Raw genomic sequence first — 18761 nt, 5'->3', positions numbered from 1 at the left:
CAGGAGGCCTTGTTCTGAGAAGAACGGGCAAGAAACTCAGCAAGTTTTGCCCTCCCTTTACATTACAATAATTATTCAAAGGAAAATGTCATAAACCACAACGTCATTAAAGTTACATAAGTAAAAAAAAATCTGTTCTGTGATTTATCACATTCACCATTACACACATATTCATAACACTTCAAAGATAACAAATCAAATTATAAGAATATAATTAGAACTATTGCCAAGCGTTTTTATCTTCCAGGTAGTCATTGACTGTGTAGTAACCTTTACACATTAAGGTTTTTTTGATATGTGTTTTGAATCTGTTTAAAGGAAGTTCCAATATTTCACTAGGAATCATGTTATAGCAGCGTATACTTAGGCCTACAAATGAAGTATTTATCAAAATATCGATTTTCTTGAACAAATTTCTAAGTGAAGTGCCTGGTTTCAAGCAATAAATTGACCTAATAGCACGTTTTTGCAAGACAAAAATAGATTGTATATCTGCTGCTTTGCCCCATAAAAGAATTCCATACGACATAAACTAAAATATACTATTCTGGCAGTTTCCTCGTCTGTGAGTTGCCTAATTTTCCTAATAGCGTATGCCATAGAACTAAGCTTTTATCATTACACATATCATAACATTTTATCTACCTAGCCTACAGAACTCTGAAGATTTTAAAAATTTAAATGTAAAAAATAATAAAATCAAATCAAGTAAGTTTAATCCACAAAATATATCAAACTTTTAGTATGGTATCATCGTTCATCTTCTTTCATTAGCCAGACTCTAGCTACTGTCTCTGGTGCCTTTAATGGAAAAAATCGCAGAATAATAGTATTTGCCTATAAAGTATTATAACAATCACAATTAACCGATTGATTTGTAAAACGAGACAGTGTAATCGTCGGCATCGTCGAGTAATTGTTGCATGCATGCTGACATTGTTTCATGTTTATTTTGCAAAGGAGAGCTCTCAGAGCCATTTATAATCTACGTCGTCGCTAATCTCTTAGGGAACTATTTAAAAAGATTAATAATATGACAGTACCTTTCGATTTATTTATGTATGTAAGAAATAATCTACATCTTTTTAGTAAAATAAGTGATAGACATAATTTTAATAGTAGAAATAAAGATAAAATAGCTCAATCATCTTTCAGATTAGCCTAAGTTCAAACATCTTTTATGGGGTACGGTTAAATGTATGGGGCATATGCCGTTCAACCAATTAGCGCGCGAGATGCGTTCCGTTTCACAATTTGACGGTTTCACTTAGATAGATTACAACTTACCGAATAATAATACGCTAAATTGTAAGCAGTCTGCAGTAGTAAAAAAACTACATATACCTTGGTAAACAATTATTATCATTCGAAGATAAAAATTAAGAACTTGAGGTAGAGCGGCGAATTAACATGAGCTGGAAAAAGTTTTGGTCCATGAAGGAAATCTTAAAAGGCCAATTTCCTATTCACCTTAAGAAAATTATCTTGGACACTTGTATCTTACCTACTCTCACATACAGCTGCCAAACGTAACATAAACAATAAAAACTAAACTAGTAGCAGGCCAGAAAGCAATGGAAAGAAGCGTACATAAAATTAAAAGCGAAAAAATAAGACGAAGAACAAAAGTCATAGATGCCTTACATTATGCCCTAAAACAGAAGTGGCAATGGGCGAGGCATATAGCAAGATACACCGATAACAGGTGGACCTTAAAGACAACTGTATGGAAAGGACCAAGAGGAAGGAGAAGAGGTCGCCCAAAAAAAAGGTTGATAGAAGAAATAGAAGCGGTAGCAGGAAACGAATGGAGAAAGAGAGCCATAGACAGAGTAGTTGGAAAAAGCTGGAGGAGGCCTTTACCCGTGAAGGGGTTCCGATCGACGGTACTGAAGGAAGCTAGAATATAGAATAACAAGCAAAAGAAAATATGTATAAAAATGTAAAATATTCGAAGCTGTGTATTATAATTTGTTTATGTCATGATTGGAAATAAAACGGGCTTTATTATTATAAATTGTAAGCAGTACGTTGAGGTTCACAATCTTCCGACAGTTTTTTTGCACATTCTTTTAATGACCACGAGTTTGCGTCACATCCTCATCCTCATTGCGTCAGATTATTAGATGAGAGCACACGCTTCACTCAACACCCCCTTAGAAAATCTGACGCGTTCGATAGTTTTTTTTGTTTTTTCATTTTCAAACCTTACGTACGACCACCCCCACCATGCAAATAATCAGATTAATGGATGACATGGATGCTATAAATATCTGACGCGCTCGAGTATGTCCATGGCACAGTATTTTTTACCCACCGATGAAAAGGTATACATTTTATAACATTCTTTTCTTTTTAATATCTAAGCTTCCCAACTCAATAGGTCTCTATGTAGCTCGAGTAAATCCACATTTATCATCGTGGGCTCCCCTACTAATAGAAATCTTACTTCATCTAAATTACTGTGCAAAAGAATTAGACTAAGAGTAAAAAGGGAACATCAAAGAAACTCAGATTAGGACTTGTGGCTCAGACGAAATAGTGAACACATAATGTATAGTAACAGAGCTGTTGAATTTATTTTATAAGGGTGAAAATAATTTCAAGTGGACAAATTATGATGTCCTTTTAAAATAGTTATTGGTTTATTCTTAAATAATTATTAAAAAAAAAAAAAAATATTGGTTGTTTGTAAAGTAGGTTTACGATCGAGATGTTTACGTGATAACGTCTTATTGGTGATATAAGTTTTTGGGAAGTAAGGAATTAATGAAGATAACAAATCTCCATTCGTTTGTATGCCGCTAGAGTGAGAGAGACGGAAGATCGGTCCACTCACTCGAACGCTATGCCAGCCTCCGCTCGTGAGGATTCCGCGTGACAAGTTTCACGGAATGACTGGCAGCGCTCGAGATGATCTCTCTCGTTATACCTGCGATCGTGCTCGTGAGGTTTTCATGTGACACAAGTTTCTGAACATGTCACCCGACTAAAACGATTTTAAAGACGTTATCACGTCAAAATTAAAACAAAGCCAGGAGCCCCGCCCCGGCTGTATTGTTTACGTCGATTATGTACTGAAGATTTTGCTGTCACGTGGATGAGACGTATCATACACTACAATAACGGAAAAACATTTGTTTCAACATCCCTTTATAAATTCCGAAATTAATTAATTTAAATATATTTATAGAATTAATCACTGCTGAAAAAATATGTCCCCGAACATTACGAGGACGGTCGAACTCCATTTAAAACTAAGAATTAAATAAAACAAAATCGTATACAACGCGTATTTTTATTGACATAAATATTCGTTCGTAGGTACGTTTAAAAAACAATTTTCTTAAAATATATAGAAAATAAATTTCGAGCGAATTTCAATAAACGCTAGAACTAGACATAACCGAACACCTAAACGTCTCGTAGAGTCTTTCGTAAAATAGAGATTTGTCGTTTGAAAATAAGGTTCTTCAAAAATTAGTCAAATACATCGTAATCTAGACAAATCGAGGCGAGTCGACGACGTTTCGTCGATTCGAGGGCGACCGAGACGAACTTACATTATTTAATTGCAAAGGAACTAACTTTATAAGTCAAAATACTGCGTAATCCTAAAAATAACACCTCGACCGGCCGACGCCCTCCTACGACCTTCCCTGTCAATTCATATATTAGAGTTTAGACTATTCTAAATTATATTAAAACACGAGCAGCCGCCGCCACGTGAGAGGCTCTCTGCGAATTTGGTACTCGTCGGCTCTCGTCGGTCGGCGACATCCAGGATACGACTAACAATGTATTCTCGAAAAACTAGCGCTTCTACGCCTCGTAGAAACTCGAGGAAGAGAGAGAGATCCCGACGGGAGTCACATCCGCAGAGGGCCCGGGGGGCCACGCGGCTACAATGGACAGATCGCCCGAGCCGACCCCGAGTGAGAGAAAAGAGAATATTTACAGAAAACGATTATCGTCACGTCGGGCCGAGCCTCTCCGCGGAGTCTACTTCTTGGCGGGCTGCTTGTCCGCCGGCTCCGCCTTCGCCTCCTCCGTCTTCACTATTTTGCCCTCGCCTGAAACGCCATTTTATTATTCAAAAATATTTAATCACGTGCCTCGTCGATACGTCGAGAGTCGATACCGACCGTTGGGCGTGTCGTGGTCGGCGTCGGTGTTGGAGCGCCTGCGCTTACGCGGGAATTTCCACGCCGCGCTCCCCGCTCCCGCGCCCGCTCCGCCCGCCTTCACCTTGGGCAGCGGCTCCATGTCCAGCACCTGCAAGCACTCGACGCTCAACGACTCCGTCCGTTCCCTCGACTCACCCGCCGGTCGCTCGTCGCTCGAGCCCACCTTGTGTATCTGTCTGAAGGCGATCTGCCTGAGGAACTGCTGCGCGGATGCCGTCAAATCTTCGCGCTGCTGCGGGGCCAGGTTACCCACGGCGTCCTGAAAGATCACAGGGCGATCTGTCATAAGTTTGAATATTGTAAAATGCAAATAATAAAAAGGTTTTTTACTTTTACAACTTTACAAATTCAACTAAAGTTCTAGTACTCACGACGAGCTCCTTCTCGCAAGGGTCCCTCAGGCCGGGCCCGTGTTCCAGCAGCAGGCCTCCGGCCACGGCTTCCATGACGCGACGGAGCGCCTCCCCCGGGGACAGCGCGGTGCCCGCCGACTGCATCACGCCCGACACCAGCAGCTCCATCGCCTGGACGAATGGACGTCTCGCTATTTATTTAGTTTTTAAACCTCGCCCCGAAACTCGGTTTCGGACAGAGGGAAACAATTGAATTCAGTTAAGGTCATCGGCGCAATACTCACGTAGGGATTGAGCGGCGTCCAGTTGGGGATCCTGCGGCAGAGGTCGCGCATGACGCGAATGATGATGACGCAAGACTGCAAACTGGCCGCTCTAGCCTGCGACACAAACCGTGTAAGCGTCCGTCGACGACTCCGTCGGGCGAGAGACGAGGCGCGGCGGATCTCCGCTCGTCGCCCCGCCGCCGCCGGCGTGGCGCCAGCGGACGGTGGAGCGTTTTCACTACTAGGGCGAACCACACCCGAGTGTCTCGTCTCGCTCTCGAGCGATATCCGCCGCGCCCCGTACTTCTCTACTCCACCTCATTAGACGGGACGCTTCGACATCCCGGTCCAGACAATCTACCCTCGTCCGGTCGACTACTTCTATGAAGCTCGTTTAGGCACACACTTTAAGGAATCGTGAACGTATTCATTCCGCTTAAGACTCTACAATATTAAACAATTAAACAAGAATAGGAAGTCGGGACCGAAACGGGAACGCATCCCGTTAATGAGCAAAAGCAGAGCTCGACTCGTATCTCCTACGCTACGACCATCACTCGTAGCCACATGTTCAAGGGAGGCGTCGGGTCGGCAAAGTCAACTATTTCTACTATTGTCATCGATTCACTTTAGATAATAAGAACAAAAACATGTGACTAAAATGCGTGCGCAACAAATCTCTCACGAGTCAAGTGAAGAACCGCGTTCGACGAAAGCCGACCGATTTTACTAATTAGTTAATTAATGAGTCTCCGAGTGAGAGATGTATCGCGCACTGAATACTTCAATTGCGTTCCGTCCTCACGCCGCTCGGGTCGTCGCCCGTCGACGGCCCCCGGCCCCGCGGAGGCGGCGGGGTCTACGGCGCGTCGGAAGGCGTGAGGGCGGAGCGGACAACCGAGCGAAAGTAATGTGAGTACCTGGAACCACTTGGCGTGCCGAAGGGCGGCCAACGCATCCAAGCACTTCTGGCGCGGGAGCACGTCCTTGTCGTCTCGCTTGGCGTCGCCGCCCTCTAGCGACAATAAAGGGTGTTTGACCATCGGAACCAACGCGGGGCAAACGGACTCGCGCCCCGACTCCCGTCCGACCCCCCCGGGGGGGGCACGCTCCTTCTACCTTCCGTCGGACTGACCCTACGGGCTCGAAAGAATAACGTCCGACGCGAACGAACCGAATAGCGTGCCCCCCGAAACTATTGCGATCCGTTTCGACTCAGCGATATCGTCGAAGGGCGCGGTGTTTGCCTCGGTTCGGCGGCGGAAGATATATCACCTAGGCTTAGGTGGTATATTCAGCGGATGGTCAAAAAACCTTCTTCCGCTTCTTAAGCTACACCTAAAAATAAGCATCAACACAAGTGCCCGCGGGCGTCAACTCGGAACAAAATATCTCCTCGCCACGTCGACAGATTTTACGAGCGAAAAGTGAAAAGCTCTCGAGACGTTAAAGTAATAAATTGGGACACGGATAGTTTGTTCGGCCGGTTCGGTCGATTTTGACAACCAATTTCATGAGGCGAGATCGGGTGGGATGAAATTGGCCTCGAAAATCGTGAGAGGCTGCGGGACGGCGTCTCACCGGCGGGCTCCCGCATCACGGCCGACGTCAGGCTCACGAGCACGTGCACGGCGCCCTCCGACACCTGAACGGCGCCCTCGGCCGGCAGCAGCTCCACCTTGTACTTGGCCTCGTCGCCCGGCGTCTGCGGACAGGGGAAGGAGCCAGTTGAGGCGGACCGAGAGACCGAGACCGACGGTCCGCGACGAGAACGCGGACGAACCTTGACCCTCTGCAGGTGCCCGGGCAGGTCCGCGGCGACGCGCTTGAGCAGCGTGACGGTGGGCCGGTCGTGGCAGAGCACCACGAGGCGCACGTCCCGGTCGCCCCGCAGCAGCAGGCCCTTGGCCAGCAGCCCCACGCGCATTACGCCCTTCAGCGCCCGACTCGGCGCTCCCGCGGGGCCCGCGCCGCTCTCGCCGCCGCCGCCTTCTCCTTCGCCCATGAACGAGAATCTGCGACGGGACATTTTGCAACTATACAAACATTCGCAGAAGATCACTCTCGTGGAAGACGCGACATGCTCCTCTATATTATTCATGGGAATCGTCGAACAGTAATAAGCAAACGCTCACAGTTGGTTGTCCCGGCCGTCTTCTTTTCCTTCGGGTTTCTCATCCTTCTTGTCCTCGACTTTCGGAGACGGTTTAGCGGAACCCTGCGGTCGAAATAAAGAAAAAGTTAATCGATAACGTCCCCACGAATAAATCGAGACGCGGACGCGACGGACGTACCTTGGCGAGCGCCTGGTCGGCGAGCGCGTCCGAGAGGGACTTGAGCGCCTTCTCCGTGTGCGACACCACCCGCTGTATCTGCTGCAGCTCCTGCTCCTCGGGGTAGATGTCGGCGTGGCGGGCCACCACGTGGCGGTCGTCGGAGGTCTCGGGGCGACGGCCCATGCTCGCGAAACCCATGCCCATGCCCATTCCCTGCGGAAAAAGGACGCGCGTCACCGACGGGAGTACTCTATCGAATCCTAGTCGAACGAGCGGGACTCACGTGATGGTGGTGGTGCATGTGGGGCGGCAGCGGGCCTCGCGCCCACCACGCCTCGGCTCCGCCCTCCCAGTAGGCGCGCTCCTCGTCTTCCATGCCCTGCGATTCGACATTCGTTCGGTGAGTGGATACTACTTCAGTGAGAACCCTGGGAGTGCGAGGGGATGCCCGACTGACATTTTTGATCACATAGTGGACATTCGCGAGAATGGGACCATCTCAAGCTCGTCCAACGCATTATGCGTAACGTAATAAGTATGTTGGAGTGTAACTCGTCTGTTTAGGCTCCGCGTGAAGCTAAATACTACCTTATGTCGGAGGAGCGTATACAGAATACCTTTATAGCAGACTGTATGGCGTCTATCCCTCCTATCCTTTAATGTACCGAACATTATTTGTCTTATAGAGTAAGATCCCAGAGCGTTCTGACATAACTTATTTTCACATGGATGAAACCTTCACGAATTAATAACGTCTAGTATACTTTAAATACCTGCCTACTTGTGGAGCTTGCCCTGTGACACCTGGGCAGGTACCAGGTGAGAAAGGTAACTAAAAATATGAGTTATCTAACTTAAATTTGTATGGCTGAATTTTATATATATTTTGTAGAATATTATTCTAAACTAGAATTATAAAGTGTCAGACACTTTTCATGGACCAGAGCTTTTGTCAGACGCTTTAAAGCTCGACAAAAAATTAATGAACTTTACTTATTTTTTCATGTCTGACTTTTAAATATATTATTCAAGTAACTACTACAAAGTTATATTTCATCAGTCAGACAAATTCGAGTGACCAAACATCCCCTTAACATATGCATAACTTGAAAAATGATGACTCTAATGTATGGTTAAACGCAGGCACCGGAAATAACCAAAGATATATTAATTTGACAAAAGTTTACGAGCATTTAGGACCATCTTTGTGTAGAAGTTTGCCAGGATTTCATGCATTGACTGGATGTGACTTCAATCCCGCCCTTTTTAAGAAAGGGAAAAAAAAACCATTAAATTTATTAATGAAAAAACATGAATATCAGCAAGCTTTTATGCAGTTTGGAGATCCAGAGTTGTGTACTGATGAGCATATACAAAAAGACATTTTTCAAAAAATTCAGAAATTCATCTGCGAAATTTACAGTGTTCCTGGTGTACTCGATGTTGATGCTGCCCGACTTCAGCTATTTATAAATAACTAGCAAACTCGGCGAACTCCGTTTCACCACCAGATGGCTTCGTTTTATGTAACTTGGTTATTGTGCCTCACTCGACATAGATAGGTATAGTGTGTTGCGGACTTTTATCTACAATTACTTAGAACATTTTATGGTTCTATCTTTAATAGTTTAAGCAGGGTACGCAAAATAAGTAACTTTTTTGGTTGATTTTTTACACCTTGTGTCCGAAAAACCCTAATATCTTACGGAACCCTATTTTTGTTCAAAATTAAATATAGCCTATATTACTCGTGGATAATGTAGCTTTCGAATGGTGAATTTTAGGTGAAAAAGAATTTTTAAAATCGGTCCAGTAGTTTATGAGCCTATTCAATACAAACAAACAAACAAAGTTTTCCTCTTTATAATATTAGTGTAGATTACAGCGTAAATAGTATTAACGAAGAATTCAATCGAAAAAATTTGAAAAATTTTGATGCAAGCAGTTTACCACCATGTAAAACTGAATTATTTCAACAATTTCTCCGAGCGAATTACATTGCTAGTATATGGAATAATGCAAATGAAAAACTACCAACCATTTTAACTCCTGAACACAATGGGTGGAGGCTAGAAGAAAACCAATATCACTTTCATTGGTTTAATGGTGACCAATTACCCGGAGACATTAGTGAATTCCTTAAAAATTCAGGTACTATACTTTGACTTAAGTTTTAAATTTATTGTATTTATAATTTTATGTTTTTTAATTCTTTAAACTGTTTTTTGCAGAAGACGCTGCCAGCAACGACAACATCACTGATGACGACGAGGATGACTTGAATGGACAATATCATGATTGGATGAACGATGAAAATAACAATGACTGTGTCGATAATGGGGACCCGTAACGGTTTTATGTTATAAATGCAGTTTTATTGTCCTTGAGAAACTAAAACATAAGGTGTAAAAAATTTTGTTCTACGACCAAAACTGACAAAGTTATGGGCAAAATACCAAACAAGGTATACTGACCGCGCGAACGAATGAAATGCAATGACGTCACAATATCTCAACGCTTGCCGCTGAACCACAGCGCGCCCCGCGCTGTTTATTCTGTTCGCGATACTCGTCCAACACGGAGCGTAACGTGACCAGTTTATACCCAATCGATTAATAAGTGATTTGATTTGTTTAATATTATAATATAACAAATCAGTGGTAGAAATAAGGTAGATATCGGTTTTGAGCAAGCGCAATCCGATAATCTACCTAAATGGTATTTGATTATCTTAGTAATCATTTAAACTACACAAGCGCTGAAATTCGTGGTTGGAAACTTCAGAGGTAAGCAAATCTCATTGTCAACCTAATCAAAACAGCAGGATAATAAGTAGGTCAGGAATACAGGGTCGTATTCAGGCCCGGGAAAATTCCCAGTAAGGTTTATGGATATGAACATGTTACCGGGAATATTCTTCTCAATGTTTCTGGGTGCATTGCCAGTCGGAAATCTTATTGGGAGTTAGTTCCTAGTATTGTTAGTAGGCAACGGACGGCACATTGCTGGTAAGTAAGTAAGAAAAGTGCCCGACGAAATGATTAATTTTATTTCAATCTCATCGACTTGCGAATTGTTGTCGTCTAGTTTTGTCAGTGCAAATGAATATAAGAAACAAAGTAATCGATAGGTATACTTTATTCGTTTACCTTGGATTGTTTGAACAAGCAATATCCTAATGAGAATGAAATAATCTTCTGCTCAAGTCGGATGACTATAGATGACTGTAGCAAAGCAGAAGAAGCAACATTATCACAAGCTGATTCACCATTATGGAGGGAACTAAGATACTGCAGAGTAACGGCGTCAAAAATTCACGAAACTGCAAACTGCAAGACTGATGGTGTTTTAGTTGAACAGATTTTCGGGGCATCCATACAGGAGACAGTCGCTATGGAAAGAGGAAAACTTCTTGTAAAAATATTCACAAAGAGTTTTAAAAAAAAGGCGTAAAATACGTCTAGCGGGTTTCGCGTGAAAAGCGTTCAACAGACAGACAAGAAATTCAAAAAAAATATTTTTGGTTTCTATTGCGTGTATGGAGCTCTCATAACTCGATTATTCAAAAAAATATTCAATGTATAGAATTCACTTTGGCTACAGTTTTATTACCTACATACATATTCCCCAAAGCGGGAATGTTCCGACATTGGGAAATATTCCCGGGAACGGCACATTTCATTTAGTTGAGCCTCAGTACGACCCTGGGTTTTACCAGACTACTGAGGAAGGGTTATTAGAAATTTCACTACTTACACTTTTTATCATTTATTTATTCATTGAAATACACCTAGTACGACCCTGTATTTTTCTTTAACATTCGTAAACAAGTTTTACTAAGATACTGTTTACCACATGAGTAATGTAAGGTGTACTGTCACCCCTCTTCATGACAGTACACCATTTTTTGCGCACTTTCAGGTCCCTTGGCACATTAAAAAACAGTTTTTCAGGTGTACTAGTTGAAGTATTAGTACATTTCGGTACTATACAGTACTCATAATGCGGCATATTTTCACATAAAAACCACAAAACCACAACACGACCCGCGCAGATCGAGTGAACTTTAATAAATGAATGGCGAAGAGCGAGCGCGCGGTTCGTAGGGAAATCGTGACGTCACATGAGCATTTCGGCCGCGCCGCGGTAGGCTTGTACAAAATGTGTAATATCTTCGCAACCAATTTACCGATTTCAATGATTTAAAAAGTATTGTACCTAATCGAGTAAAAGGAACACCATTATATAGATAATATATGCATTTTCCGACTTGTTACGGGGACCCATTGCGATGATTAAAAGATAAACAAATATTTGCTGTAATTAATCATAGTTATATATTTTTTGGTAAAATAATTTTGTCTTAAAATTTTTCTAACTGGTATCTTTTTTACAATAAAATAAAGATAATTCCTTATAAAACAAAATGGCTCCTCATATATTCACTATCCCAAATACATGCAATAAATAAATTCACTTTAATATTTATTAATTCACAACTTAATATTGAAGCTCATCCCTGATTAGAAAAGATTCGAAATGGCTCAAAGAGATTAAAAAAAATTCAACTTGACAAATATATAGATATACATTTTGACTGGGTCGAATCTTTTTTAAATCTTTTTTTTTTTAATAAGAGATCTTACTGAAATAAGGATGCAAAAATCTTGGATTGAAATTAATAAGTATTTTCAAAACATTTCAATTTTTTACTCTGAAACGCATGCGCATAGTGCTCTCGCGCTCGCACTCCCGGCTGAATAATTTTGTGTTTAGGGGATGTTTGGTCACTCGAATTTGTCTGACTGATGAAATATAACTTTGTAGTAGTTACTTGAATAATATATTTAAAAGTCAGACATGAAAAAATAAGTAAAGTTCATTAATTTTTTGTCGAGCTTTAAAGCGTCTGACAAAAGCTCTGGTCCATGAAAAGTGTCTGACACTTTATAATTCTAGTTTAGAATAATATTCTACAAAATATATATAAAATTCAGCCATACAAATTTAAGTTAGATAACTCATATTTTTAGTTACCTTTCTCACCTGGTACCTGCCCAGGTGTCACAGGGCAAGCTCCACAAGTAGGCAGGTATTTAAAGTATACTAGACGTTATTAATTCGTGAAGGTTTCATCCATGTGAAAATAAGTTATGTCAGAACGCTCTGGGATCTTGGACCATTAGGGATGGTGGAGTACAATGAATTTTAAACAAATCGGGACTTACAGTTGGCCTACTATATACTGAAAGTCTTGCGGGGAGTGGTGTGCAACCCAAGTGTACTCCGAGAACTCTTTTTCTTTGTACCTATGGGATATGGGATGTGCGACGGCGAAGGCCGAGGTTGTTTGCGATCCCAAAGGCTAGAACCAGTCTGTTGCACAGATCCCCGTTATCGAAGACGTTGCGCCTACTGAATGACTTCTCTGACACTCGACATCTTTATTCACAGTAGAGATGTTGTGCATATTATGTGTTTAATATTATATACTTTATAATATTTTATTTTTATCGACATTATCGTATTGGCATTATATTATATATATTAATGAAATATTTAAAGTGTACCTCGTGCATGCGACGTCGGGCCCACATTTCGTCTCTGACGAGCATACGCTGGGCCTTGGCTTCGGCCAGCTTCCGCTGGTGCATCGAGGGCTTCACCTTCACCTCCAGGTCCGGTTGCACCTGCATCCGTCACAACACTGCATATTATATCAGAACTCGCTACGAGCAATGTTTTCGGAGTTCAATAGTGAATTGGACGAGCCCATTATCCTCATTCGAGATTGTCATCATGCGGCACCCGGATCTCTTGGCGACGGAGCGCCAGGCTCGACGAGTGCCTCGAACCTTTTACTGAGTAATCACAGGATAGGCGAGACGGAAGGGGGAAGGGAACGAGGGGCGGGGGGTGCGGACCGTACCTTCTTCTTGTACTGCAGACGGTGGCGCCGGCCCTTCATGTGCATCTCCTTGGCGTTGGGGTCGTTGAACTTGCAGTCGCAGAGCTTGCAGTTGAAGCTGTGCGGCTTGCCGTCGTCCCCGCGGATCTCCTCGATGTAGTCCTGCCCCACGGGCTGCACCTCTTCGCCGTCGTCGTCGTCGCGCTCCTCGGCCTTGTCTGCGGGGGCACCGACCGTCACCGAGCTGAGTCCGCCGCGAGCGACGAACGCGATCTTGGCCGCGCCGCCGACGGCGTTGCTCGCTACGATTTCAAAAGTCAAACTTTCTCTGCGTTTCGGGCGACTCTTTCGATCGACGGCGAACGCTCGACTCGAAAGAGAGGCGAATCGAGAGGTCCGGTCCATATCTGTACCGGGCGGGGACGGGGGGAGAAAATTTGACTTTTGATTTTGATCAAATCGCCCGAGCGACGGGTCGCGAAATACAGATGTGACACTGTGACGAGACGGGACGGCGAACGCGCTCCGCGGTCTCGCGGCGCGAGGAGGGCGTCGACGACGGAACTCACCCGAGGAGAGCTTGGTGGGCTCGGTGGACGGAATGGGCTTGCCCAGCATGGTGTGCAGCTTCACCACCTTCTGGTGCTTGATGCCTCGCACGTGCGCCGCGTACGCGTCCGCTCCCGTGCACGTCACGTCGCACAGCTCGCAGCGCAGCGCCGCTCCGCCCGAGCCGCGGCCGCCGGCTCCGCTCCCGCCGCCGCCGCCGGCCTTGGCCGCCGCTTCCTTTTTCTTGTGCTTCTGGCCTTCCAAGTGCTCTTTGTACGTCTGCGGTCAGAAAAACGAACGGCTCGATGCTTTCCGAGCGTATCTCGTCGATCCCGGCCTCCTTTCTTCGAAAGCGACTCACCTGCGGTCCGGCACACGAGATCCTACACACGTCGCAGTAGTGCAGCTGTTGCGCCTTCGGCGGGGGCTTGGGCCTTCGGGGCTGACCGGCTCCCACGCCGCTTTTGTTGTAGTTCTTCCAACCCCTACATCGGACGAAGAGCGGTCAATAAATTGTGAATGCCATCGAGGCGCACTAAAGCGATCGAGATTCGAAGCGGCAAAGTGATTCAAAAGTCTAAATAAAACTGATAGATATACTCACGGGTTGGCGGCCGTCTTGTTCTGCTGCGCGACGTACATGGTGGCCGCGTTGTACAGCGCTGTATCATAAGCAGAGGTGCCCCTGTTAGTCGCCGCTACAACACCACACAACCACACACTCTCATTGTGCGCCACTACAATTCACTATTCTAACTACGTTCCCCATAGATAGCGCCTTGGAAGAATTTCAAACCGAAACATTATATATCGGGTCGTCCTGATTTCATAAACATTGTAAAGATTAACCTAACTCTCTCGTGTAAACGTGTCGCCAGTCGTAGAGCGGGACAGTGTAGGTGTATAGAGTGAGTACTAACGCTTGGCCTGCTGCGCAGCGGGCGCCGTGTAGGGCTGCGCAGGGTAGGTGGCGGCGGCCGTGGTGGCCGTGTACACGCCTCCGTAAGCCGCCTTCGCGCCGCCGCCGGCGCGTCCTCCGCCCTGGATTATAATGTTGTTCTTCGGGTTTATATCGTAAACTGACTCTGTCCCGGCCGGCTCCAGCCCGACCCTAATTCTATGTCTCCCGTCCTGAGCTCTCATTCTTGTAATCGTTTATATTAGTTACATAGTAACAATTTTTGACAAATTTTGGGAACAAATAAGAATGTTTCCCATACTTTAAATTTTTTATACTCATTAACAAATTTTTCAACGAAGTTGTCGTATCATAATATGTCTAATTTATAACACAAAGCATGACTCCTAACATAATCTAACTTTTAAAAACTCGTAACCGACTCTTCAAAATGTCGACAAGCACCGGACCAACCTGTGCGTAAGTAGCAGGAGTAGAATACGTAGGCTTGGCCGTGGCGTCGTAAGCGGGCTGAGGCTGCGGCGCCGCCGTGGGGTAGGCGGCCGCCGCCTGCTGGTAGTACGCGCTCTTGCTGGCGTCGTACGCCGAAGCCGCGGCCGCAGCGGCGTGTGCGTGTGCGTGAGCCGCTGCTAATGCGATACACAGATGTTTTATGAAAATTGTATTTCATCCATACTTATTTAAATAAAATATATATGTAGATAGAAAATACACATGGAGGACAGGTCATAATTAGAAGAATGTTTAAAGCTGGTGAATGTCATGAATAGTACTTACTACAATCACAACACACCTTTCTTGCTAAAACACTATTATTATAGGTATTTACCAAACAGGCAGTTTTATAAGTATTAAGAAGTGCAAAGGGTAAACATATATGGAATCCTAATATTTTGCACACTGTTGAGCAATACATTAGTTATGCTACCTTTTCTGTTTTGTTATATTTATTCATGTTTATTATACAATAAAATATCAATATACTGACAAAATTCACATCTTACTTGAATTTCACAAATTTAAATGTAAATTATTGATTTTTTATCTAAGTAGTACTGTGAGGGTTAGTATATTTTTGAGTTTAAAATACCAAATATTTTTCTTTCTGATTTATCTGGTTTATTATCTTTTGTGCTTTTTATATGTATGTATAATTATTAATTTTGTATTTTCCTTGTTTGTGCCACTTAATAAAATCATACAATATAATCAAGAAACAAGATGCCTTGTGAGGCTATTTACATTTGTTCTCTATATTGAGGTAAACTTGCTTAGCATGCCATCTTCACATGTTCAGTTCAAAATTGCTATAACATTGCAGGCATTGATGAGACATAAGGTTAATGACCTTGATTTTTTCACCCAGTTGTTTATGGTAAGAGTTCATCTGTTCATGAACACAGTCCTTGTTCTATCTGATATCAAGGGAGAGTAAGAAATTCAGCTGCATTATAGACTAAATTTGCATATAATCACCCTGCATAATGTACTGATTGTAGAGACGAAGTTGCGGCAAAATTATTACTTCTTCTAACGGGTTTAACTTTAGCTCATTTTACTTGGACCTATGCGCCGAGAGAGAAAAATCCTTACCCTGAGTGGCGGCTGCGGCCTGATAAGCCGTGTCGTAGCCAGTTGCTGCGGCACGCTGAGTTCCGTACGTCGCGGCTGTCGCAGCCGGCGCCACGGCGTACCCTGTTTGTCCACCGTAAGCGGCACTAGCCGTTGCTGCGCTAGAAATCACACGAAACACCTTTAAAACACGACACAGACACGATTCTTGCAAATTTTCTACGATCAATACAATGGAGACGCCATTTTGATTACATAGAATGCGGCCTCAAGGCTGCGTATTAGTTAGGAAATTGTGTTTGCGTCTCTGATCAATAATTCAAAGTAATTTTATAATTATATACTTACCCATATTGGGTACCTCCGTGGGTAAACCCAAAATAGTTATTTGCTGCCATCATTAACCACTTTCCCAAGATATATAAAATTAAAAATTCTTCACGGTGAAAAATTTGACATCAAGAGACCGGCGTTCTTTCTTTCTATGACATATAGAGAATAAAGATTAAAGATGGCGGTAACAGGCCATAGACAAGACATAGGTACATAGTTAATAAATTACTACAGATACATAACGAAGTACGAACAAGAAATGGAACTATGCATTTTTAGCAATGTATTTTCAATTTTGGATTCATCGAGTTCAAAATATCTAGGTAAATGAATTAACCTCATCCAATATCCTTGTCATGTGTTTAAAATAAAAAAAGATGGGCCTTAATTTACGCATGTTGTTACCAATTAATTGGCTCTGATGTATACAATAGTACAATACTCTTTATTGGCTTTCAATATCGATAAAAATAAATAATCATGCGCTATTATTTTTTTTTTAATATAACAATTAAGTCACAGACTTCTGGTTTGATCATTAGTATTTTATTATAGCACAGGGGTAAGAGGCCCGGCATTTTAAGTATATTTTTTTCTTGAAGGATTCTTAATGTATTAAACTTACTATTTCAGAAATTTGTTAATTTATTTCATATAATGTATTGATGTTTATAATAGTTTTACAAAATTCAACAATGATTGTTGATAATCATCATAATGAAATATTAGATTAATGTTAAGGTACTTCTAAATTTTTTCTTTCAAATCAAATTGTTTGATTTCAAAATATCATTTATTCATGTATACTTATGAATCTAAGAAAAATAATTATGCTTCTTAATTTACATTCACTGCAGCTTCTTTTCTCAAATATTTTTATTTTTGATGTTAAAGACATTTTTAATCAAAAAACGGCAACAAGTGTTTTTACAATTTACTTACAAATAATACAAAACAATATCACACTGTATTGAATTCTTGCGTTTAGGAAGCAATTTCATGTGTTTAACCATATAAAATATACTTCTTAGTAATATTTGCTATCCTAGGAGTAATTTAAAAAGTATAGTTAGTATATTTAGGATAATAAGTGGAACTGAAACAAACAAGATATTATTGATTAAAATATTCCTGAAACATAAAATTTAGATTAAATCTAGAACACAATAACCACAAGCATCTTATTTCAATGAAATCAACATAATATGTACTAGTAATTATCATTGACATCAAGACTTCTCTATATAACAGAATAATAGCCTTTCAAAACATTACTGACCTTTTCATTCAGTACTCTTTAATAAAATGTTTAAAATTTACTGGTGCTCTTGGAAATTAGGATAAGTTTAAAAATTATGACATCAACTTCTAGTAATTTTTTGGTTATTAATAACAAAAAAGTTTAAGGTATAAGAACCAAGGTAATTGTTTATTTTAAATTTTTAATATCCATATAATATATCTACTACTCCCTAACATTATAATTAGTAATATGAATAAGATAATTAAGAAATAAAAGCTAAATTTTTTGAAATCTAAGTATTTCTAAGGCTAAGCCTTCTAACGATGCAATTTGTTACTACTACAAAACTATTTTCAAAATTGTGTCTTAGTACAATTTAAATAAAAACTTACTTCTTGTAACCGTCCTGATAGAACGAACTAAATTTAATATCTGATATTTTATGGTAGATTGGTCTTCAAAACCTTGTTGCTGTGTGTTGGTTCCCCAGCCCACTGGAAAAGTATAAATTGTAGAACTTATAATTTAGATTGTATGGATCGATGAACCTTATAAAAAATTATAAATAATTACAGAACTAACTTTTTTGCATAAATCTTTCTTCGTGAAGAACGCAAACAGCATTTAAACATAGAAGACTTGCTTCAAATAAATTCCATAATGTTATCATTTTGTTAGAAACTAAAGGATTATATACTTTATAACTATTTTATGTAAAATCAATCTAAAGCCAATAAATAAGAACGAACAAAATATATAAATGCCTTAAATTGTTAATATTTGTCTCTAAATACTTCGAAAAGGTAAACTTTAACTTTATTATGATAATGTGAATTGTAGTAATATTTACACAGGATATATATTACTTGACTGTGACTTGAGATTAAAAATTTGTAAAATTAATATTTGACAGTAAACACGTCACTATAGTCGTATTTTTAATTATAGTCGAATTTTTAATTAGACAATATCAACTGACGATTACGGTGTTGTCAGTTTTTAATGAAATAAAAATAGTGTTGTGACAAAGTAAAAACCCCTGAATTAATGATCGGTGATGGCACTAGTCGCCGCGCCGCGCTTTGTATTAAGACGTCAAAAAACTGATTGTAGTTACATAGTACTAGTACCTAACTTATATCAGAGCACTTTTAT

At 41.6% G+C, this 18761-nt stretch overlaps 2 protein-coding genes across 8 annotated transcripts; both read right to left on the bottom strand.

The window, feature by feature from the left end:
- Positions 1–3282: 3282 nt before the first annotated feature.
- On the bottom strand, positions 3283–16536 carry LOC125050072 (zinc finger RNA-binding protein). Of its 7 annotated transcripts, none has more exons than XM_047649650.1 (20): positions 16379–16536; positions 16052–16191; positions 14912–15087; positions 14460–14598; positions 14144–14237; positions 13901–14024; positions 13560–13818; positions 13012–13292; positions 12653–12772; positions 7366–7461; positions 7101–7295; positions 6942–7024; positions 6590–6842; positions 6388–6511; positions 5727–5821; positions 4825–4920; positions 4559–4711; positions 4351–4446; positions 4146–4275; positions 3283–4073 (listed from the first exon to the last, which is right to left on the bottom strand). In XM_047649650.1, the coding sequence occupies exons 1-20, from the start codon at positions 16429–16431 to the stop codon at positions 4003–4005; spliced, it is 2778 nt and encodes a 925-aa protein (XP_047505606.1). In that variant the 5' UTR covers positions 16432–16536; the 3' UTR covers positions 3283–4002. The 7 variants fall into 7 exon arrangements, with proteins under 7 accessions (XP_047505606.1, XP_047505609.1, XP_047505612.1 ...); XM_047649653.1 differs by having other exon boundaries at positions 6590–6821; XM_047649656.1 differs by having other exon boundaries at positions 13012–13208.
- Positions 16537–17282: 746 nt separating this feature from the next.
- LOC125050074 (immediate early response 3-interacting protein 1) lies at positions 17283–18573 on the bottom strand. Its single transcript, XM_047649657.1, has 3 exons — positions 18189–18573; positions 17999–18100; positions 17283–17459 (listed from the first exon to the last, which is right to left on the bottom strand). The coding sequence occupies exons 1-3, from the start codon at positions 18274–18276 to the stop codon at positions 17404–17406; spliced, it is 246 nt and encodes an 81-aa protein (XP_047505613.1). The 5' UTR covers positions 18277–18573; the 3' UTR covers positions 17283–17403.
- Positions 18574–18761: the final 188 nt, after the last annotated feature.

The sequence above is a fragment of the Pieris napi genome, chromosome 6, assembly GCF_905475465.1.
Source record: "Pieris napi chromosome 6, ilPieNapi1.2, whole genome shotgun sequence".
NCBI lineage: Eukaryota > Metazoa > Arthropoda > Insecta > Lepidoptera > Pieridae > Pieris > Pieris napi.
Note: the sequence above shows the minus strand (reverse complement) of the source record. Positions and strands in the feature narration are given on the sequence as shown.

Excerpts from the sequence above, each read along its gene's own strand:
- LOC125050074 (XM_047649657.1), bottom strand. The coding sequence starts at position 18,276 with ATGATAACATTATGGAATTTATTTGAAGCAAGTCTTCTATGTTTAAAT. Across the intron at positions 18,101-18,188 it reads AGAAAGATTTATGCAAAAAA|TGGGCTGGGGAACCAACACA; the intron begins GTTAGTTCTGTA and ends ATACTTTTCCAG. Across the intron at positions 17,460-17,998 it reads TATCAGGACGGTTACAAGAA|TTCCACTTATTATCCTAAAT; the intron begins GTAAGTTTTTAT and ends TGTTTGTTTCAG.
- LOC125050072 (XM_047649650.1), bottom strand. The coding sequence starts at position 16,431 with ATGATGGCAGCAAATAACTATTTTGGGTTTACCCACGGAGGTACCCAA. Across the intron at positions 15,088-16,051 it reads GGCCGCAGCCGCCACTCAGG|CAGCGGCTCACGCACACGCA; the intron begins GTAAGGATTTTT and ends GTATCGCATTAG. Across the intron at positions 4,921-5,726 it reads GGCACGCCAAGTGGTTCCAG|GCTAGAGCGGCCAGTTTGCA; the intron begins GTACTCACATTA and ends TTTGTGTCGCAG.